Source organism: Nuphar pumila, chromosome 3 (genome assembly GCF_984573655.1).
Source record: "Nuphar pumila chromosome 3, dmNupPumi1.hap1.1, whole genome shotgun sequence".
In the NCBI taxonomy this organism is placed as follows: Eukaryota; Viridiplantae; Streptophyta; class Magnoliopsida; order Nymphaeales; family Nymphaeaceae; genus Nuphar; species Nuphar pumila.
This window is the reverse complement of record NC_143251.1, coordinates 37907026-37931088: the sequence shown is the minus strand read 5'-3', so window position 1 is coordinate 37931088 and position 24063 is coordinate 37907026. Positions and strand designations below refer to the sequence as shown.

Below are 24063 nucleotides of genomic sequence, written 5' to 3'. Positions count from 1 at the left end.
TTTGTGAGAATACACTATTTTGATTCCTTTTCGTTCCACCATCCCAAAATATCAAAAGGTCCAGACACATTAGGGTTTCGCTTGACTAACCCATCATTGAAATACATTGCTAGATTTGATTTTAAAACTTGGAATGGAATAGTCAGACTTATTTAAAAACTCAAAGAAATTAGTGCTGCCACTACTAGTGTTATCACTGGCCCTAGAATTATCGCCACTACTTCCAAACTTATTGTTGCCTTGGACATTAGGGGTACCCGTACTGAAATTCGATGCTGCTATGTATTCATTCTCATATCGAGCAACATAATCATCATAAAGCTCTTGCAACATTGTCTTCACATATTGAAACTTTATTCATCATGAAACTTTAGGTTTAGAGTTCTACTATACATATTGAACCATTGATGTTCTACCATTCTAATTCATGGGTAATAAACATCTTCGCCATTACCTTTCTCACTATATCCTTGTCAAACTTTCCACTTGAAAGAACCATATTATCAAGATGATCTAATCCTTTGGTGCCACTGAAACTCAAAAGTTGTTGCTTTTCTTTTGCAGTTTTTCCTTTGCATCTTTCCATATGCCTAATCATGGTAGTTGTGCAACCATCCTTAGAATGCTTTAAAGTAACAGGGCAATGTCTATAGTTCACCTTCTTTACACATTTGACTCTAACAGGGCAATGTCTAATATACCACAGTATTTGATTTTTGAGACTGAAAAATCATCTAAATTCATGAACATAAGGGTGGTTTAAAAATAGTAGAAAACATCATATTGGAGTCAACCTTAACACATGAAAATAGTAAATAACTAATAAGACATGCTAAACATGATCCAAAGGTTAGATTTTGCTTTTAGAGATTAGATCTGTGTAAATGAAGTTTGTACTACAATATAAGCATTCTCTCTCTCTCTCTCTATATATATATTGATGAGGGGGCATCCTTGCACAATTCAGTGTCAGCTTTATAACTGTTTAGAAATGGCACAACCTTTGTGTCGTTTTTGTGTGTCATTTCTTAAGTTTCTTATTTGTTGCAATTTTTTTCCACTATCCCCATCACGCAGATGACAAATAAGTGATTTCTTTGAATATTTGAAACAGTTCTGTAAAATGCCTCTTACCACCTCTTTCAATTTCTGAAGACATGTACACATCCTTTCTCTCTTTCTCTCGTTTTGGAAAGTTGCCTTGACCAGTCTCTCTCTCTCTCCCAAATGGAATGGCGACTCCCCCAATCACCCTCTGTCTCTCTTCCCAAATGGAAAGTGAGACCCCATCCATCCCCCACTTCTCTCTCTCTCTTTCCCCCTCTCTTTCCACTAATGGCAGATGTAAAGAGAGGACATCATGATTTCTACCTTGAGCAAACATAGACAATGAGTGCTTTCTCTGTCGGTTAGTTTCTGTGAATACCAGAGTTGGGCGAGAATATGAGTGAGGTTGGTTCTTGATCCCAACCAATTTTGTGTTTTTTTTGAATACCAGGTTACATATTTTGTGTTTTTATTTTTTAAATTGGGCTATCGACTAGTCTGCCTAGTCCCTGACTAGGCTTTTTAGGGGCTCAACGCCTAGGCACCACCTACTGCTTTTGACTACATAGCCTGAATTTCATTATCTCTCAACTACTATTAGATTAGATCTAAGTTTACGTATGATATTTAAACCTTCAATGTGAAAATCATGATAATTTTGGGATTGGTTTCCCTATGCTGATCTTTTCTTTTTTACTCTTTGGATTGGTGAAGAACTTTGTAGGAACAAAAGCTCTTTTTCTTTTGTTTGCTAGGTGTACTATTCCAAGAATGTGTGTGCCTGCCTTCTATTATGACATATTGCAAACATTGCATTTTAACTAAGAGAACACAGCTTGTAATTAACTGAAGTTTTTCACATTTTATTTTGATGTGGTGTCGCATCTGTGTTTTTCATTTTCGTTTTTTTTTAAATTCATTTAAAACAATTGATATTTAATTTTGATTAACGTGAAATCATCATGCTTTTAGGATGTCTTCAATAGTCAAATTGTAGCCGGTTTGGCTTCTGCTTATTTCTTATGACTGTCTGTTATTGATCATGGCATTTATTGATGAAATTTTATTGGCTGAGAAAAGTTGTTCTTGAGGGTGTTAGCTTGAAACAGTAAAATCTGAAAAACTTTAGTAGGAGAAGAACTAAGCTCAACAGCAGGGAACTGTATTCTGCTAAGGAGAACCTTATTGGTTTATCTACCTTTGCATCACTCAGAGTTTCACTGGTCAAGGAATGCATCAATTGCCATGACCTATAAATACATAATAGATCATGTTTTTGAAGAGTCAACGATGATGTTTTCACATGAACTTTCTGCCAAAATCATTGGTGTCATAGTTCTTTTGCCAGTAAATTAACTGAAATTTGAAAAAAATATCTTTAATGATTATAAGATTCTAGTGATAAACAAAATGAGACCATAAAGAATTCATTTCAATGTCATGAACATCGTCCAACACTTAATGCATTCATATGATTTATACTGGGACCATAGGCAAGTCACCGTGGGATCATTACATGAATAAATATGTGAGGTGTGTGGTAGGTGGCTTTGGTATAGAAAGAATGCCTTGGCTATAGTAGCAGTCTTAATATTCACTCAAATACATCTATACACTCAAAGCGAACTTTATGCAAACATAAGTTATCCCAAATAGATGTTATTGAAAGGGCCCAAAAGGCATTGTGAAACTGTTTGTGTGTGTGTGTTTGTATGTGTTTTTTAGTAATTTATTAGTTTGTTATAAATGTATTTCGAGAGAGAGAGAGAGAGAGAGAGAGAGAGAGAGAGAGAGAGAGAGAGAGAGATTGGATTTTATCCAATATCCAACCAAATCCAACTATGTTTATTTGGACTTGGTAATCCAAAACCATTTCCGATCATAATTGGATGAGGGTATGTTTTTGATTTTTTTTTGCTACTGAATCTGACGAATATCAGGATTTGATGATATCCAAATCTGTTTACATGTACAAAACCTGATTTAGTATGAGTTTTGCTGTTTGAATCCTAATACAAATCTTGTGTTTTTGTAAAGGTTTGATATAAAATATAAATCCTGCATTTTCAATTTGTAAACAAACTTGTTCCAGTTGGATGTTCAAATGACGTAAACGTTAGCGCCTCAATAATCTTATGACTTTCTGCCCAGACGGTGTGATTCTTTTTGGTCATTTCAAACATTATTTGTAGGGTATTTGTCGATGTAAGTACATGCCAACAGATCTCATGGACCAAACAAATTGGAACATGAAATTATTTGGTTTTAAGTGGGCTCGTTTGTAAATAGATCATATAGAGGACATATCTTACTATCTTTCAGACACTTCCATTTCTTGATTCTTCATTATGCACCTACTGTAGTGTAATATCTTATAGTTTTCTTCAGATCTAAAAAATAAAAAGCAATTTTTTTTTGTCATCAGTTAAATATAGGACTCACATCTTGGTTTGTGTGCTTTGTTTGTTAGTGTTACAGCATCTGTGCAAAGTAGTACACATGAGAGAAAAACCAAGACCAATATTGTGATGAACAAGGACAAGATATATTTGCGGCATAATATATTGACAGATGATGTATGGTTGTTTCTCTGACTATAGGCTTGTCAGATGTTTAAAATGAATGTCTCCATCCCATTTAGGATTTTGTGACCGTTTTGCAGGTTCCAGTTATGGTGATATTTAAAGCAATGGGAATGGAGAGCGATCAGGAGATTGTACAGATGGTTGGTAGAGATCCTAGATTTTCATCTATGCTTGTGCCATCTATTCAGGTATTATTTGAGTATATTTGTGCATTTGCTAGTTATTTTTAGATTTGTCTTTTGAAAAGGAAAATTCAGGTATAATATATCATTTGCTAGTTATTAAATATCACAAATTCTTTTGGTCGCTATTCCTCATCATCTAATATTTGTTTTCTGATTTCTAATTTTGTTGATGCATATAGACTACCTTTGTTGTATAAATTTCTATATATTCTCCTGACCAGTGTTATAAAACATGCGCCTTGAGGCGCAAAAAAAAATTAATTTTTACAATAAGATTTCTGAGACATAATCAATAAGATTTTTGTAGGTTAATCTCATATATTTTCCAGTTATTTCAGTTATGTAATCAGTTTCTTAGTATATTACTGTATTTTAACTTTTTTTGGTTAATCTTGTATATTTTTTAGTTATTTCAGTCATGTAATTAGTTTCTTAATATATTTTAACTTTTGTTGGTTAATCTCATATATTTTCCAGTTATGTAATCAGTTTTTTAGTTACTTTTATATGTTAATCTCATTTTTTAGAATAATCTCATATATTTTAACTTTTGTAGGTTAATCTCATATATTTTTCAGTTATTTCATTTATGTAATCAGTTTCTTAGTATATTTTTACTTTTGTTGGTTATTCTCATATATTTTCCAGTTATGTAATCAGTTTTTAGTTACTTTTATATGTTAATCTCATATTTTTCAGAATAATCTCATATATTTTAACTTCTGTAGGTTAATCTCATATATTTTCCAGTTATTTCAGTTATGTAATCAGTTTTGTTAATATATTTTAACTTTTGTTGGTTAATCTCATAAATTTTCCAGTTATTTAATCAGTTTTTGGTTACTTTTATATGTTAATCTCATATTTTTTAGAATAATCTCATATATTTTAAATTTTGTTGGTTAATCTCATATATTTTCCAGTTATGTAATCAGTTTCTTAGTATATTTTATCTTTTGTTGGTTATTAATCTCATATATTTTCTAATTATATAATAGTTTTTTACTTACTTTTATATGTTAATCTCATATTTTTTAAAATAATCTCATATTTTTTAGAATAATCTTATATATTTTAACTTTTGTAGGTTAATCTCATATATTTTCTTGTTATTTCAGTTATGTAATGTAACGCCCCAAAATTTCAAACTTGTGACCCTTTCAGAAAACAGGCAAGAGACTAGAAGAAAATCTATTTTTTTTCAGAGTTTGCTTATGTATTCAGCGGAAGATAATTCTTTTGTTGAATTTAGAAAGGCAAGCTGACAACTTTGGGCACGTTAGCTAAAAGAACAAAAAATCACTGCATATGTTGCAAAACACTTGAAAAAGCCACTTTCATTTAAAGAAGTTCCCAAATAGTACAAAATTCGGATAACCAAAGGAAAATTCGTGATAAAACCCCAAAACGTCCAGGACGCGTGCTAAGAGCTGGAAAAGGAGATCTTGAAGCCATCTTGCCATCGCCCGTGGTGTACCTAATCATCATTTGTACCCATAGAATACGTTAGTTTTGCGAAAAACTAATAGGTGCACAAGAGAGACTACATAAAACTGAATTAAGAGCATTTAATTCATCATGCTAAGCAGTTTAAAGCAGATGAACAATTAAACAGGTAAGCAGTTCAAAGCAAGTAAGCAGTTCAAAGCAGGTAAGTAGTTCAAAACTTGATTGAACAAAACGTATGCGTGATTAAACTTTTGTCTTCGCAAGAGTTTATACAGAGCCATAAAAAGGGTTTAGCAGAAGACTATAAGAATGCTATCTTCTACTTGATTCGACACTAATGAAGAGACACAATGAGACATTGTTCTAGCTTGTTTTCGTTCCTTGAACGGGGTCATCATTATTAGGTCATCGTTTGTCGCTCTCACTATTTCTAACTCTTTGTCCTGAACAACCTTAATTTATTCCCATCTCTCAAGGCCTTACATGGCCATCAATCACCTGTTATGACTTGCTTAAGGCGTTATACTTTTTCAGAAAAACCCACCTTTCCATAGAAGGTCCAAAACATGATCTAAAATTAATAAAGATCTGATTCTCACATCTGGGTTCAACATATAATCATGCTAAAACAGAAAGCCAAAATCTATAAAGTCATAATTGACTATTTCAATCAATCTCAAAAGATCATCACAACTCACCATAACTTTTTATGGTAATCAAAATTCACAAGTTCCACGTCAGATCGCCTGGTCTGGGAAATGTACGACCTCACAAGGAATTACCGCCCTAGATGGTATACTTGGTCTTAGACAATATACTTCCTCACAAGATTTCACCGTATTTGCGACTACCCGCTCTTGGAGCAGTGTACTTCCTCACAGAGATTCTACCATTCTAGTCGATTACCAGATCTTGATCATACATACCCTCACAGAGAATCCTTTGGGAACCCGGTTATCAACAAATGCCATATTCAATAAAAATTATTGTGATACACGCATCAACACAAATGACCACTCTCAAGGTCGATAGCCACTATTATAATTAACAAGATTAACGCCGGATCACCTGGTCTGGGATATGTACGACCTCACAAGGAATTACCGCCCTAGATGGTATACCTGGTCTTGGACAATACACTTCCTTATAGGCGTTTGCCGTCTTTGCAGCTACCCGCTCTTGGACAGTGTACATCCTCACAGAGATCTACCACTCTAGTCGGGTCACCTGATCTTGATCATACACACCCTTGCATATAACTCTTTAGAGAACAGGTCCTCAACATATACCATACTCAGTGATACATGCATCAATATAAATGACCGCTCTCAGGGTCGATAGTCACAATATGGGCACAAACATGTATACCAGCAATATGCGTCGTATCACTTCACATAGTAAATCAAATCACAAGATCACACATTCCTCCAATAAGGTTACATGAACCATAAATATTTTTCGCATGCTTTCAACATTTCTTATCACGTGGCATTTCAATCACATCATACAGAAGCATATTACACCATATATTGCATCATTGCCACAAGGAACATTGCATTCCTCAAATAGGACCTCAAAGCATGAGTTCTATATATATGAGAACACACACATAATATATTTTGAATCAACTAAACTTCAACATGCTTAACTCCTACGTAGTTCAATAAATTCACATAGGATTCAAGTTATATGTGCAAATATTCAGATCATTGCATCATCATATGCATTCACAATTCTTATCTTAAAGCACATCACATTCCATCTTTTTAGCGTGTAACTCACACACATATCTTCAAGACATTTTAATCAAATACTCATGATACTTATCAATCATATTGTATAGGTATGATATATTCACACAAACAATCATAATGCAATCTTCTGCAATACAACTATGTAGGTGTGACGTGTCATTTACCTGCATAAGCATCATAATCACAAGAATTTCGGAGACACCAAAGTCGTACGCAATTTCATCGATAAGTTTTTACTTGACAAAAAAATACGTACCCAAAACATACGAAAGTCTTATGACCCATCAACTAGTGTGAACAAACTCATGTTTTGATATTACTGGCCTGCGAGTATGCGCAGACGAATCGTAGAAACAACTGAGACTAGTTCAGATGTCTGTTATTCTATGTATCTTCAATAATCTAAATAGCTAGTTGAGTCCGCTCCTAAGGGGACGGTTTTCAGCCGAGAGAGGATTTCCCAAAGGTAGTTACTTGGCAACAGATGTCCATGGGATCTACCACCTAGGATAATGTCTGGTAGTCCCTTCCTCTAACTCCAATGATTGGAGAGGCTGGATCTTTGCCCGTGGGGTGGTTGTTAACCGTTCATTAGAGTTTTTGTACCGATCCATCCTCTCCCTTGACAGAAACCAAATGGCGAATGGGTGCGTTAGGCGTTGCTTAACTAACTACTCATTCTATATGTTCTGGTCTTTCAACCACTCGATCATCTTACCTGTGAAGGCGATCCCATTTTTATGTGTTTACAACATTGTCCATTTAGCACTGTTCGAGGTCGCATGACCGTCTCATCCGATCATCACAGTACTAGCGTGCAGTGCACGAGTACAAGTATTCTAGGATGAAAGGGATATAGTTTCTCAATAGGAGCCTCAACAGAAGTGTTTCACAAAGATACAACCAACAACTTGTGCCAACATTTGGCATGCGATTTTCTCGAATCTCATACGCTATCGTGGTATCTACATGCCTCGCATGACTCAATACTGACCTCGATAAACGGGATACCGTTTTCTCAACAGAACGCCCTCGCTAAGAAGTTCGGCCAAGCCCCAATTCAGGGTTACTCGAGATATGTCGGATAGACGAACGAAACCAGCCAATTACATCTTTCTAAATACTTCGATTTGGGCAGTCTTTGATGCTTTTGTGTAGCTCCCTAAATTCTCAAGTCTACTTTGCAGGACTGCTCACTCGAAAAGCTAGGATCCCTCCTTAGACAATGATGTATCGTTAACCCCCAACTCAACTCTAATCGCAAGAGGGAGAGCGGTAAATGCTCTTGCATCCTCCACGAGGATGCCTTTATAATACATGCAATGAGCGAAAACCTGAGCGTTATCTGCAATGTCAAGGCAGTAACAAAACATTTGCAAAAGCAAGAGCCTGGGCGTAAAACACGACAACAAGAGAAAGACTAAGCAAGAGTGCAAATGCAAAGCCTGGGCGCAAAACGCGACGACAAAGAAAAGGCATGACACAAAGTAAAGGACAAGGATCGCGAAACTACATCTTTGAGTTAAATGCGTACTCATATAAATATATATATATGCATATATTTTTATTTAATTATCCTTTTAGCTAATTGAATTCAATTCAATTGTCCAAGTCTTTCGTGCAATCTACCCCTACCTAAGGGAGTTGCGAGATTGCTAGCGTCTGTGGGTGCAAGCGAATGACGGCTCGGGCCACGGGGTGCGAGCTGGATCCGTCGTACGATCTGCAAAAGCGATGCGTCAACATGCTATATCAATCTTAAAAGTAGAGAAGACAGGGGCGCTATCGTTGTTCTGTCTTGAAAGAAGCAGAGTCAGGGGTAGCGTGCCTATGCGAACTTGCTTTCAGTGTAAGAAGTAGGGGCAGAGACAGGGGCTACGAGCCCCTGTTGACCTGCTGTCAGCGAGAAACAGGGCACCACACCCGCGTCATGCGGGTGCGACACTTGGACACGACTTCCTTTGTGTCCGGTGAAGTCAACCACACTGAGGTCCATTTCTATCCAAAAGTTGATTCGGTTAACCCTATCCAAGTCTAGTTTTATCTATATTATATATAAATACATAAATGTACACACATACACTAGTGTTAACTTAAAACTGTTAAAAATTATATGTATACCCTCCCTGCAACCCCACACCCAAGTTTTTTAAAGTGCCATGTCGCCGCATCTGCACCCGCACCCACACCTATGTGACATAGTTAAATAGTATACATATTAAACCATGAAACTAAGCTAACAAGTTAATTTTTTTTATAATAGTGTGTTTACAGAAACAAAAACAAAATCAGAAAATGGTTTTCAATATTTAAAAGTTCATTCATAACCAAGTTTTTTCAAAATTTAAACAGGAAACAAAAACTAGAAGTCAAATGCCATAATCATCATCATTGTCCTCTTCTGTGCATCTTCATCTTCTTCATTGACATCCTCCCTGGTATATACAAGCTCCTCATTTTCGACCTCTCATACACCTTCTAGACGTCTTCTTCAGTTAGTACATTGGGCTCTTCTTGAACCCATTGAATCAACATATCAAAATTCTCCAAGTTTATGAAATCAATCTGCTCTTTATGTTTTCTTGATGTCAACTTTTGCAATTGCCTAAAAAGATGACAGACAAGTATTTCGGTTTGATATCATATTCTTTAATCTGATGGGTTTCTAATGCAGTCAGCATTGGAATTTTGTTAAGGGGATTCCAACTAGAGTTTGTTCTAATCTCTTCCTAATTCATTATCAAGTAGTGATTTGAAAGTTTTAGTGGTTTTTAATATCAAAATTATTATTTTTGATTGTGTGTGAAACAAAAGAACTTTTGATTGTGTGCGTTTGTGTGCTCGTGTATGTGCATGCATGCACATGTGTTTGTGTGTGCAAAGAGTGGGTGTATGTGTGCATGCTCATGCATGTGTTTAGACATGCACACACAGAAAACACATGCACACACAAATACATGGATTCACTCATTGGATACTCCCTGGCAGAAATAATCCTTACTTGATTACTTTCAATCCTATTTTCAGTTTTTTTCCTTAGTTATTTTATGCTTTACTAGTAGAATACAAAAATAATCTTTATGGCTTGATTTCTTACTGTTATAACCTCAAGAATAAAATATGTACTTTGTTCCTGAATGCTTTCTCCTTATAATTTCTTTGTATTGCTTGGTACTAGGTTTGTCCAATTTTGCCAAGTATCAACATGGACCAATCTGTATTCATATTATTGAGATCTAACACCCACTGTTGCTTGTTTCTGCCAACTTAGGAGTGTGCTTTTCTTGGAATACACACAGAGCAACAAGCACTGGAATATCTTGAGAAGAAGGTGATTTATCTCTTGATACCTTGTTAAAATCTGAATGATCACAACTCTATTCAAGATTTGTTGCCTTCATTTTTACTTTTTGAGAGGCTATTATTTATAAGTTGAGTACAAATGCCTTTTTATAATGCAAAGGTATATGCAGTATCATGTAATCTTCACGAAATAGACTTGGATGGACTTGTTAGTTAAGTCACCACATATGCTGTTCAATTCTTTGTTTGGTGCAAAAACCGTAAGCAGATTAAAGAACTTTAGATGGTCATTCATGGCCCTTAAAGAACTTCAGATGGTCGCTCATGGCTCCGTTGTTGAGTGGTTGACACTTGTGGTTTCAGTTCACTCTTGATGCGCAATACTAACACATGGTTGATGGAGATAGGATTAAGTTAACCAATGCCTTTGATGTTGGGCATAGCCGCATAGCCGCATAGCCATTGATGCTTAATTTAACGTGTAAACCGAAATTTAATGAATACATTTCTTTTTGATTGACTTTGCCAAACCGATAAACATAATCTGTTTGGATTGAGACCACAAGGAAAAGACTCATGTAAGAGTTTGGATTCAGTTGAAGCTTGTCTAGAATGAATTAATCTATTAGTGAAGTCATTATATTCATAAGCGATAAATCATTAAATGTAACTAATCAAACTAATCCACGGGTTATAGGGTTGTCTTTGGATACAGAATGCTTGTACAGGGTCATGACAAATATCACATTGCTTGGTTGATGTTAAGAAATATGTAATATTTGTGTTCTAGTCCATAGTCCATAGGCTCCATACCATAGTCACAAATATCGCCCAGTTTTTGAAAATCTCATGATATTTATAGTTCTCATGCACTGTATTTATTTCTCCATCTTGTAGTTGAGGTATACTAGATGTATACCTATTGTTTGTATTCTGTATTTTAATCAAGATATACATGAGGTATACCTATTAGATTAGGAGAAGTATACATAATGTATACTTACAGAATAGATTAGAGATATTTTGCCCATAAATTTTTTTGTATTTTATTTTATTTTTTTGTTCTTTTGTGGCTGGTCCAACTAGCTGTTGGAACTTGGACCAGTCAATGGGACTTAAACTAAGTGTTAGACCATCCTAACGGCTAGTATTTCTTCTCCTTTATATATGAGGCATATGCCTCAATTTGTGTTTTGAGAGAGTGATGGGTAGTTAGGTGTGTGCATGTGTGTGTTTATGGGTGATTGTAGTGAGGTTGCCTTATAAATTGTGTATATTTTTTATTAATAAAATATTTATGTATTTTTTTATCTCTTGATCTTTATTATGTATTGTTCGTTGTCTAGCCAAATGTATCATGTTAATGCATTTGGATTTCCTTTGTGTTGTTTAAATTGTTATTATTTTTTATTTTCCTTTTGGTGTCTTGGGTTTTGTGGCACTTTGTGACATGGTATCAGAGCGAGAGTAAGATCGCCTTGATGTTTGTGGCAATGGATTTGGGACACTCTTGGTTGAGTACATGGTTCGTGAGACCTCATTGATTGAGGTATGTATCTCTCATAGTTTTAGGATATTTTTCTTTTTTCGAAAGAAAAAAAATCCTAAAACTATGAGATACATGGTTTTAGGATATTTTCAAATTCTTCTTGTTGTTTGTACTCTCATACATTGTGTGAGATTTCCTTTGTTAACAATTTTTATTAAAATCCTTGTGTTCTTTTGTTCTAGTTTTGGTGAGCTCATGTGTATGTAAGGGTGGGCAGTGGGTAAGGCGGTCTGGTGGGTCAAGCCCACCCGACCCACCATGGGCCGGGTTTGGGTCAAGGTTTAAGCCCTGACCCATTAGCTACCGGGCCGAAACCCGACCCTTTATATACATGGGCCGGGCCTGGGTCAGGCCATGGGCTATCGGGCTGACATGATGGGCCTGAGTTACATAAATAATTTTTTAGTAGCGAGTTGCAAAGTAACTTGGTAACTATTATTATTTACCTAATTAGTTGCATTGAATAGATGAGAATAAAAAGATAATTAGATGAGTGAATTAATCTTTCATTTAGTTCATTGATTTTGGTATTATAGAGATTAATTTATAAACTTTATTTGAAAATAACCTACAAATAGGTTTGGGCCGGGCTGAACCGACCCGCTGAACATTGATTGGCCCATTGGGCCAATGGGCTGGGTCATAGGCTACTCTTCAAACTCGAGCCCGTTAAGAACCGGGTCAAAACCCGGCCCATTAATAAATGTGTGAGGGCATCTCCGGGCCGGGCTGCACTTAAAAGTCGATGGGCTGAGCTCTAAACAGGGGCCGGACTGTGCCAGCGCGATACCCACCCCTATGTGTATGTGCTCGTTGGTATTGCCATTTTATGAATGTCCGCTTGATGTCTATTGTGATCTATGGCACCTAGACACTCCATTTTGACCTCCGTACCCGTGTCGACATGCGTATCCCCGTGTCTACACCCGGACACGTCATTTTACCATCCGTACATGCAAGTTTGTATTTAATTTATAATTATATTTCAGTTTATAACTTTATATTTTCAGTATATAATATATATTTTAGATATAGCATATATATTTATATTATATTCAGCTCATTTTGAATTTATTTTGTATTTATGTGATATTTAATATATATAGCCGTGTCCTCATACCCACATTTTTTGAAATTGTCGTGTCTACCCGCATCCGCACCCATACCCAGGTGACATAGATTGTGATTTTGTAACTTAAAGATTATTCAATTTTTTGTGGATTTCAAAATTGGTATTTTTGTTTCGCGTATTTTCGGTGCATATGTGCTCTTTTGTGTTATTCTCTTGGATCATTTATTTTCTTTGAATGTTTAGTAACATATATATATGTTTGTGTTTTCTTGATAAAGTCCCTATTGATGATTTAATTTGAAAGAGTTGTGATCTCTTCTCTCGTTACTTCATGAATGTTTATGAGGTAAAGCATGTGTCTTTGTATGAATGCATGTTCATTGAAATTTTGTGGTCCTATGAATATTTATGAGTTTTGTTGTGTATCTTCTATATGGTGCCTTTATATGACTAAACTCTTGTGAGGTTTATATCTACTTCGAAGATTTTATAATATATTTCTTGTGATTTGAAATGTATGATGTGTGCATCCTCCTCATGCCATATGTCCTTGTTTGGGCACTTTAAGTATTTATGAATCTTGAATTTAAAGTATATATGTATGAATCTTTTCCATTTATAATTGGTGATTGTTTTTTCATGAGCATGAAAATTATGGAGTATGTTGTTTTGTGCTCTATGAGTCTTTTTGTGGTTGGCTCAAGGCATTTGATACCTTGAAATTCTTTTGTGCTTTATAATTTTTAGATATCGTGTTCTTATGAGTTCTATGTGAATCAATAGATATTTTTGAATGCATATTTTGTGCATTTATTAATATTAATAAAATTTATAAACCTTAATTGTGTGTGTGCCTTGGTGCATTTGTGCTATTGCCCTTAGCAGCTTGTGTTTGTGCTTGGTGTCTTTGTGAGTCTCTCTAGAGGACTATTTCATTACATGCCTTTATATCTTTTTGATTTTTAACAGGTAAAAAGGTCCACAATGGGAAATGCTCGGCGAGAAAAGGTTCTAATTATTGCTACAAGTTTTATTCATTCTGAAGCAGAATTACTATAGTAGAATCTAAGTAGTTCTGTACATTTATTTGATGTGTTTACACTTTTAGGAAGAAAGAGCAAGAGACATTCTTCTCAATGTAATTTTTTCCAATGTCCCGGTAGGTATCTCTTTTTGTAATGTTCTATCTTCTCCTTTGTTATTAGAGTTAAGTTCAATTATTATGTTTTATTGTAGGTGTATCGATACAACTTTCGCCCAAAATGCATATATATTGCTGTAATGCTAAGGCGTATGATGGATGCAATATTGAATCCAGAAGCTATTGATGACAAGGTGAAGATTATTCTTTTGTACTGTGTATGTCTTCATCTGAAAAGTTTAACCTTGTCAAAATATAGTTTCATGTTTGTGAAGTTAATTTCTTGCATTCTTATAATATCTACCACATCATTGTTTTAATCATAGTTTGATCACGAGTTTATGTATATGGAGTACCGTTGAACAATCTGTTATTGGCATAACGTGGATTCACATATGTGTTGAATGTTTTGTATGTGGTATTGGGCTTTAGAGCTATGTCATGGAGACATGCTAAACTTTGTGTTTGTCTCGCTGGGCACCGGACTTGTGGTTCGACTTGGTGTATACTCTGACAAACTGCAGAAATGGTCAGCTGTGTGTCTGCAACAGTCAACATCAGTTCACTGCATTACACACGGTCAAACTGTGTCCATGTGAAAAATTGATTTTTCTATCGTTAAAAGAGAACTTTCTTGGATTTCTTTTTCTCCATCAAATGTGTCTGGTCCTTGTTCCAGCTACTGCTTGTCATTATGCTGCAGATTTCTTCTCTCCCTCTCTCTCTCTCTCAAGTTATTGTTAGAGTTTCATAGTCTTCCTTGTCCTTATTACAGTGTGGGGTTATAATGTACGGTCTTGTCTTTCTTATTTCTGAGGGGCATTTTTCTCATGGGAAATTATATTAATATAGAGTAATGGAATGAGTGAGGTCTTTTGCCCTAAGCGGCCATTATCGACATCCTCTTTATCTTAATCTTCTTCTATTACTATTCTTTTCTTTTCTTGATCATTTCATTCACACACCAACACACTAAATCATCAAGAATATCCCACCACACACTCTTCAGTATGTAAATCTAAGTTCTTTAAGAGTTATCGCCTTAGTGATGGCTACCAATGTCTGGCAAACAACCCACCAAGAGTCTGGCCAGTGACAACTCACTAATCTCTTCATTCATATCAATTATCAACCTACCCCTCTTTCCTCGTGTTTTTATTGTCTTCGTGTTTTGATAGGAAATTTTATAATTGCCTGCTGAGAATCCCGTATCCAAGAGGACATGAGGCTAAGGACGAGTCTTCTATTTAAGTTAGAAATCCATTTATTGTGTAATGGGTCTTGGTATTATGCTTTATATTCTTTTGTAGTATGTTTATACGTCAAGGATAATTTTGTCCAAGTGTAAAAATAACATAAAAGAGACATAGAAGCCCCACGTCCCATTATTCCTTTCAGCTGAGACAGTTTGTAACATAGCCTTCATCTCTCCTTCTTTGTTGTTCTCTCTTATGCAGGTGTGGCACGATCTTGAGGCAAAATGTAACATGTTATCAGGGTGGGTTACAATGTGAGTTTTATTGAGTTCTGGCTGCTTGTTTCTATCCCTTCTCTTGTTTTGTTCCTCTTTTCTCTTGTTCAATTCCTCTTTTCTCTTCGCCCTTTACTCGGTTACCTTGTATTGCGTGACCTATATCTTTTTCATTTTTTAACATGTCCTTTTATATATCCCTATTCAAATTCATATTCAAATTCATATCTGAATCTAAATCTGCATTGTTTCTTCTGCAGGTTATTTATTTATTCTAAGTTTCTCCTTATCTCCTTTTTTCTAATAAAAAAATCCATTTATATATGTCGGTTTGTGTAAGTTCCCTCGACTGTCACCAGCTGTGAATCTAGTGGTTTCGTATTGCTGACATTGGAAATCAGGTTGCTGGCATCATCTGATCCTGTCAGTCCTTGATGATATTGCATTAATTTTTGGTTACCACTTTTGTATTGAATCTATTGTTCTTCCATCTTACCTGATTTTAAAAAAAGAGAAGAAAAAGCAAAAAGCAAGGTATTAAAAAAGAAAAGAAAAGAAAAGAAAAGAGGCTGGGCGATATCTTGTTTCTAGTTTCTCCTTCATTGTTTGTTCATGTGTCAATTTTCAATTGCATCTTCTTCTACTCCTTAAGTCATCTCAGTTCCTTCTGCTAGTCTTCTTAGTCCTAGTTTTGTGGGACTCATTTTCCTCCAATTTTGTCACTTGGAAAAAACAAATTATCCCTTTCAGAAATTGCCATACTTGATGGTCATCTTGATGGATCCATCCAAATGTCTCAAAAATACATTGCCATAGAAAGCATAGAGGAGGATGACTAAGTGCAGAAGTCTTGCCTAGGAAATCTAGACTTTGTACTCTAGAAGAATGACTAGTTGCCGTTGCCTGCATCAGGTTGATTCTTTCAAGAGAAAGCCTCCACTGGAGTTTTAGCTTGTGAATTGTGTAGTATTCGAGTTTAAAAAATTGGCAAAAATATAAATAACAACAAAAAAGCTAAGACAATAATAAGTTTTGCATTATTTTTCTTCCAAAAATATAAAGAAAATGTTTTAAAGGTTCTAAAATATAAAAGAAAAAAATAGAAAATGCAAACTTAAAATAAATAAAAAAAGAGTTTTTTCCAAAAAATATCACGATAATATCATGATATTTTTTCTTCATCCGATATTTTCAAAATATTGTGAGCTATTACCTTTAATATCGGCAACCATAAATTATTAGTATTTCTCATGATATTTTCAAAATATCGCTGATATATGTAAAAACCCACGTACAAAAAAAAGGTGTCGTACACGTGCCGAGGTCGGTCTGCCATGTCAGGCCCGGATCGGATCTGAATCGGACCCAGACCCAGACCCAGACCTAGGCACTACCCGGGTTCTCGAATATTCGTGTGCCTGCATCTTTAAAAGACGCAGACTGAGAGCGTCGAGGGGCAAAACCCCTCACCACTCTCTCTCTGTCTCTCCTCTCCGCTTTCGAGCACCGACGATCGAAGCCACCAGCGACCCTCACCGGAGCTTCGATGAGCCACCCCCTGTCACTGTCTCTCTCTCTATCTCTCCGTTGGCCATTTTGTTGGCGACAAAATCAGCGACCCCCAACCCCGCCGTCGACTACACCTCACCGGCCATCTCCCCTGGTCTCTCCCTCTCTGCTGTGTTTTTCCGACGACCACCGTCGCCGACAACCTCAGCCACCAACGACAGTGTCGCCGGTCCCCTTTGTCTCTCTCCCCTGACAAATCCTCAAAACCCCCTCCGACACCCTCGCATGATGCCTTGCGTCGCCCACTCTCTCGTGCTCTGTGTTTCCGGCTACCGCAACCCCGATGCCAGCTAGTATCGAAATATAAAATTTGTCTGTTCTCATTGCTTGTTGAACTGTTTATGCTTGTTGTGGCATTACACTTGTTAGTTAAACTACTAACACCGTTCTTTACTAGTAATAATTAGCTACTCAGGCTTGCTAACTGCTTATAATGATGCTTAGACCTTGTGTTATACATTCCCTTAGGTTTAATTTTTTTTTCTTATGTTGCTCATGCTAGAATAGATGAAATTTTTCACAATTCAATTATACATGCTACCATTGTCTTTAATGAAATAAATTGTTTAATCTTATGAATGTCCTGCTTTATTTATTCTACATTGTCTATTTGTACACCTGCCAGTTTCTCATAAAACTGACATATTTCATAGGCAAGTGACAAGTAGGACTTTTCAGACGACTGATAGCGCGAAACAACATGGCTCAAGATCACCTCTTTCTGCTGGCGTCCTGACTATTCTCGGTAAGTAAGATTGAGTTGTAAGCTAACGTGCCCATAATTGTTAACTTGTTTTACTCTCTAAAAGAAAATTGCTTCCGCTTACGATTTAAAAGATAAAAATCCTAAACTTTGAAAAGTTTTCTCTAAATGTTTTCAAAGTTACAAGTTGAAATTTTGGGGCGTTACAGTTACGTTCAGCCACGCTATGTTGGTACTAAAGTACAAAGAGAGGACATTTCATGAAGTATCCCATTGTCATAAAGGTGTTTTATGAAGTCATTGGATAGGTACTCCCCACAACCATCACCATGAAAGGTGAGAATTTTATGACCAAACTGAGTTTCAACAAAGACTAAAAATCTTTTAAAAGTATCAAAAATTTGATTTCTCCTTTTCAAAAAGAAAACCAAGGTATACAGACTGAAGCTATCAATGAAAATAACATAACATTTGTATTTAGACAGTGACACAATGGGCCTAGGCCCCCAAACATCAGAATAATCTAATTCAAAAAGGAAAGGAAATTTGCTTATTAGAAATGATAAAATTTTATAACTCTTGCAAATATGACAGACAGAACAAAAGAAATTAAAATTATCATACTTATACCCTAAAGGAATAGGTTTCTTATTTCAAGGATCAAACAAGAAACCAACATTGCAATAACATAATCTATGATGCCAAAGACCAACATCTTTACTAAATAGGTTAACAGAAGGTGAAGCTCGTGGTATCGAAATCTTAAGAACCACCTCTAGATCCACATATAATATGGTCAAGACTTAAAATAGCATGTATATATATCTTTTTTTTTGTAAGGCAAGCTGGGGTTAGGCAAACCCCTACCGTATATCTCTTAAGCCCCATGCAGGAGAGGGATTAGAACCTTGGCCTTCGGCTTGGCATAGAACCGTGCTTACCACATGGGCTAGTCATATATAAGTCTATAATCCAATTTGAGAGTTAGGGGCATTTTGGTCTTCTTTCTTTGTAATAGGGACTGTTCATTAGAAACAATTTTTACAATTTTTATTTTTTTATTTTAACTTTTATTATTTTTGTCATTTTTTTGTTTGAGGATGGGATCTATGGTAATTTGACCATAGAGTCATTGGGGGCTTCCCAAGGGTTATAAATGACTATTGAGAGCTCCCCAATGGTCTCACTTGTATTATAAATAAGGGTGTTTGTGCCCTTTCATTGTTAATGCTTGTGCTTAAGCATTAGCAATGAAGATATTATTTTTATATTTTTGCTCTCTTGTTGTTGTCATTGTTGCCCCTTGTAATTGTTAGAAGACGAGCTCCAGATTTGCCTGTGCAAGAAGAAAACAAGTGATAGAGAAAAGGGGCTGAAGGTCACGGCTGAAATCGTTAGTTTCATTGATCTATTCAGTAATACATATATTAAGTGATTACAACATAATTAGGGTACAAAAATGCCCTTTAATGAGAGGTTAAAATTACAACATAACACGACTATATGGATACGGGTCTGGATTGAATCCAGATCCGTAAACGATGACTTCTTTTCACCCTCCCTTAAGTTGTACATGATCTTGGATCATGAACAACTTGTCTTTTAACATCCAAAATTTGTCCTTTGTTAATCCTTTTGTGGATATGTCTGCAACTTGCTCTTCCGTTCAGACAAAATTAGGCTCAATTCTTTTTCTTTGACCTTTTGCCTTACAAAATGTTGGTCTATCTCAATGTGTTTTGCCCGACTATGATAAATATGATTGAAGGACATATTGATAGCACTTTGGTTGTCACATAGTAAGAGTGATCGAGCAATCAATTCTCCTATCTCTGTGAGGAGGTGTCTTATCCATGTCGCCTCTGCAGTCGCGGCAGCCATCGATCTGTATTCGGCCTCTGTGCTCGATCTAGCTATGGCTTTCTGCTTTCTACTGCTCCAAGAAACTAGGTTTGACCCAAGAAAAGTGCAATAACCAGATACCGATCGACGTTCATCTGGATCCCTTGCCCAATCAACGTCAACAAAACAATGACCTCATGTGCTCGTTGATTCAGCCCACCTTTTTTGTAAACAAGTCCATCACTGACAGTGCCTTTCAGATATCTTAGTATTTTCTTAGCCGCCTCCATATGTGATGTACGAGGCTCATGCATAAATTGAGACACCTGATTGACTTAATATACTATGTCAGGTCTAGTGAATGTTAGATATTGTACCATACCTACTCTGCTGCGATATCTAGTAGGATCTTCATATAAATCTCCCTCTTTAGAGCTCAGTTTCTGATGTATAACACTTGGGGTTGCCGAGGGTTTGCAATTCATCATACCCGCTCTACTGAGAATATCCATTGTGTACTTGTGTTGAGTGAGAGTAAGAATATCACATGTCTTGTCGACTTCCACCTCAAGGAAATATCTTAGATCTCCCAGATCCTTCATTTTAAATCTTTGATTCAACAATTTCTTTACTTCTTCAATATGAGTTTCGCAGTTTCGTGTAATGATGATGTCATCTACATATATCAATAGGAGTGTGGTCACACTCTGCTTCTTATAGATAAATAGTGAATGATCAAGAAGAGATCTAGAGAAACCATGTCTTTGTATTTCAAGCAAAAAACTCTCGAACCAAGAATTAGATGCCTGTTTCAAGCCATATATCGCTCTTTTTAATCTACACATTGATTAGCATCTTGTTTCGTATAGTTTGCGGGCTGCTTCATATAAACTTCCTCTTTTAGATCTCCATGCAAGAAGGCATTTTTAACATCTAGCTGACTTAATGTCCATCCATGTTCAATAGCTAGACTCAACCCAATTCAAATGGTCCCTATTTTCACAACAGGACTAAAGGTTTCATCAAAATCCTGCCCTTGCTCTTGTGTGAATCCTTTGGCAACAAGTCTGGCTTTGTACCTTTCAATACTCCCATCATGTTTATATTTGATCTTGTACACCCATTTTGATCCAACTACATTCCTGTTTGGTGGTCTGGGAACAAACTCTCAAGTGCCACATTCATGTAAGGCTTCTATTTCTTCATTCATCGCTTTAATCTACTTCTTTGAGTTGAAAGCTTGATAAAATGTGAGAGGCTCATCTTCTTTGTTTATGGCTGCCAAAAACAATTGAAAATCCAGTGAGAAATTTTTGTAGTTGACCCATTTGTCAAGTGGGTGTCGAGCCCGAGTAGACCTCTTGACCAGCGTTATTAAAAGCGCGCATCAAGGCGCAAAATGCCCTGAGGCGTAGGCATAAGGAGCAGGCATAAGGCGCAAAAGCCTTGAGGCGTACGCCTTAGGGCGAGGCGCGCCTCAAGGTGAGGCGTACGCGCCTCACCATGTTTTGGTAAATTTATATTTTTCATCAATTTTACATTGAAATTTGAGGATCTCTGTTGGAACTTGGGTCTAGCCCATGTATGGTATGAAAGTTCACAAACCATATCATATATTAATTGGACCCTTCGGGTCTGACCCAGATTCTTTTTTAACCTTTTTATTTATCATCAAACACAAACCATTGACACCCCTAGGTGAAAGGTGCTTGCCTGAATCGACTTGATTCATTGAACTTTAAAGGTAAAGTTCTTGAATTATGTTTTGAGCCTGAAGTGAACCTTGTTGGGGCATTTGCACAAGAGCTCCAAACCAAACCAATTTTTTGTCCTTTTAAATCTCTTTTTTTCTTAATTAGCCATGGAGAAGTTGTTGCTATAGCTTTGACCTGAGTCATTGTCTGTAGTATAAAGCTGCACGAGTTCTCTTCGTCTTACCATTGAGGATAGTTTCTCATTTTATTGTCATTGCCAAATAAAATAATTAATAGAGAAAAGTTTGTCTTTCTATGTTCTATTGTAAACGAGTATCAGTTTTTTAGTATATTTTAACTTTTGTTGGTTAATCTCATATATTTTTCAGTTATGTAATTAGTTATTGTTAGGCAAGGGTGACAACCCTAAACCTAAACAAATCGGGTCTGATCCATAAGAAACCGGGTCCCAAACATAAGCCCAAGAAAAAAATTCTTTGGGGGGGTGGGGGGGGGGGCGCTGCCCCCCTATAACCCCCCGCCAAGCCCCCCCCCCCTCTGTTGTAAGGGAAAAAACTCTGAATCAGACTCCATAACTCATCAGTTTCTTAATATATTTTAACTTTTGTTGATTAATCTCATATATTTTCCAGTTATGTAATCAATTTTTTAGTTACTTTTATATGTTAATCTCATATTTTTTAGAATAATCTCATATATTTTAACTTTTGTTGGTTAATTTCATATATTTTCCAGTTATTTCAGTTATGTAATCAGTTTATTAGTATATTTTAACTTTTTTTGGTTATTCTCATATATTTTTCAGTTATGTAATCAGTTTTTAGCTATGTCACATGGGTGCGGGTGCGACACGGGTGCGGCGCAATTTTAAATTTTTTGGACACGGGGAATCGGCTATATATATTATTTTATTTTATTTTATTTTTTTTAAAAAAGTGCACAGACACAACAGTCTGTGTCTGTGTCTGTGACTGCAGCACAACACAACACTGTGACTGTGCACACAGCGCAGTCCACTGTGCACACAACACTGTGCACTGTGATTGTGCATTGTGACTGCACAACACTGTGCACTGTGACTGTGCACAACACTGTCTCTTTTTTATATATTTTTTAAAAAAAATATAAAATTTTTGTTTTTTTTAGTTTTTTCACCCTAAAAATAAACATTTTTGGACTCAGTCAAAGTTGACCGAGTCCAAAATGTGGACGGACTCAGCCTCAACTCGTTGACCGAGTTTGACTCGGCGTTGATCGAGTCCAAGCCGAGTCCGAAGCCGCACCCGTGTCGGGGTGTGTCGACTCGGGTGCGGCACCTCCCTAGCCGAGTTCGTGTGATTTAGGTTTTTAGTTACTTTTATATGTTAATCTCATATTTTTTAGTACTTATTTGAGATTTTGTATTTCTTATTGATTATTATTTAATCAATAAAGCATTTCTTTATTTATTTGTATTTTTAGATATTTTTTTTATAATATTTTTTAAGTTTTCAATTTTTTTTGAGGCTTACGCTTTACGCCTCACCTTGGTTTTTGGTGGAGTGCCTCACTACGCCTCAACGCTTTTCACAACACTGCTCTTGACAATCAACGTCTGTGAGGAAGTAGGAGGTATATTAAGGTTCGAACATGGAGTAGAGATGGTTGGAAGTTCCTTTTCACGTCGGGTGTAGACGATACCCTTATACCTTCCTGTTTCCAAGGGTTGTGCAACAACTTCTTCTGATTATGATGCACCTTCTGACTCCTCACATGTTTCCTTCCGACTACAGTTCGAAGGGCATTCATTATTAATGTTGGAAAAGAGTTCGGAGCTTAGCCATGGATGATATACCTCAACATTGGACCATGAGCTGGAGGGGTTAGTTGGTTGATTTTCAAAGTTCATCTCATCAAAAATAACATTTCTCGATACTTTTATGTGTTTGCTCGAAGGATCATAGCAACTATACCCCTTATAGTCATCCGCATACCCTACAAATCTACACTTCAAGGCTTTGTCTTGAAACTTATGTCTCTGTTAAAGAATAGCAGAGATGCACCGAACCCTAGGAGGAGAGAGGAAGAGAGAGAGAGAGAGAGAGAGAGAGAGAGAGAGGACTGCAGAAAAAGAACTCGTTAACTTTTCTTAGGGCTTCTCTCTATTATTAAATAGAGAGAGGCAAAAAGGAATAATTACATCTAAGCCCAATATAAAAACAGAATTTCAAAAAAACCTCTAATATAAAAGGAATTAACTTAAAACCACCTATATTCAACACTCCTCCTCAAGCTGGAGCATAAATATCAATCATGCTCAGCTTGTCACAACATTTTGAGAAATTTGGTCTAGCAAGAGGTTTTGTAAACATATCTTCAACTTGGTCTTCCGACTTTAGATATTTGGTAGTGATATGACCAGCTTGAACCATATCTCTTACATAGTGGCAATCAACCTCAATGTGCTTTGTTCTCTCATGAAATACAGAATTGTTCGCTATATATGTTGCAACTTTGTTATCGCACATCATGGTCATAGGAGAGGAAACCTTCACCTGAAGATCATGAAGAACAATACAAACCCACATCAATTCAACAGCTGTTTGGGCCATAGCCCGATATTCTGATTCTGCACTCGACCTAGAAACCACATTTTGTTTCTTACTTCTCCAAGAAATCAAGTTGTCTCCCAGAAACAC

At 36.2% G+C, this 24063-nt stretch overlaps 1 protein-coding gene across 3 annotated transcripts in view; it reads left to right on the top strand.

The window, feature by feature from the left end:
* Positions 1–24063, top strand: part of NRPC2 (nuclear RNA polymerase C2) — a 232475-nt gene that overhangs the window by 14423 nt on the left and 193989 nt on the right. For 2 of the 3 annotated variants that reach the window (XM_089999320.1, XM_089999322.1), the window contains exons 9-14: positions 3518–3623; positions 3689–3820; positions 10292–10351; positions 13914–13952; positions 14053–14103; positions 14181–14279. In XM_089999320.1, coding sequence (XP_089855446.1) covers positions 3518–3623; positions 3689–3820; positions 10292–10351; positions 13914–13952; positions 14053–14103; positions 14181–14279 — 487 coding nt within the window. The remainder of the gene's footprint in view (positions 1–3517; positions 3624–3688; positions 3821–10291; positions 10352–13913; positions 13953–14052; positions 14104–14180; positions 14280–24063) is intronic. The other variant, XM_089999321.1, reaches the window with a different exon arrangement.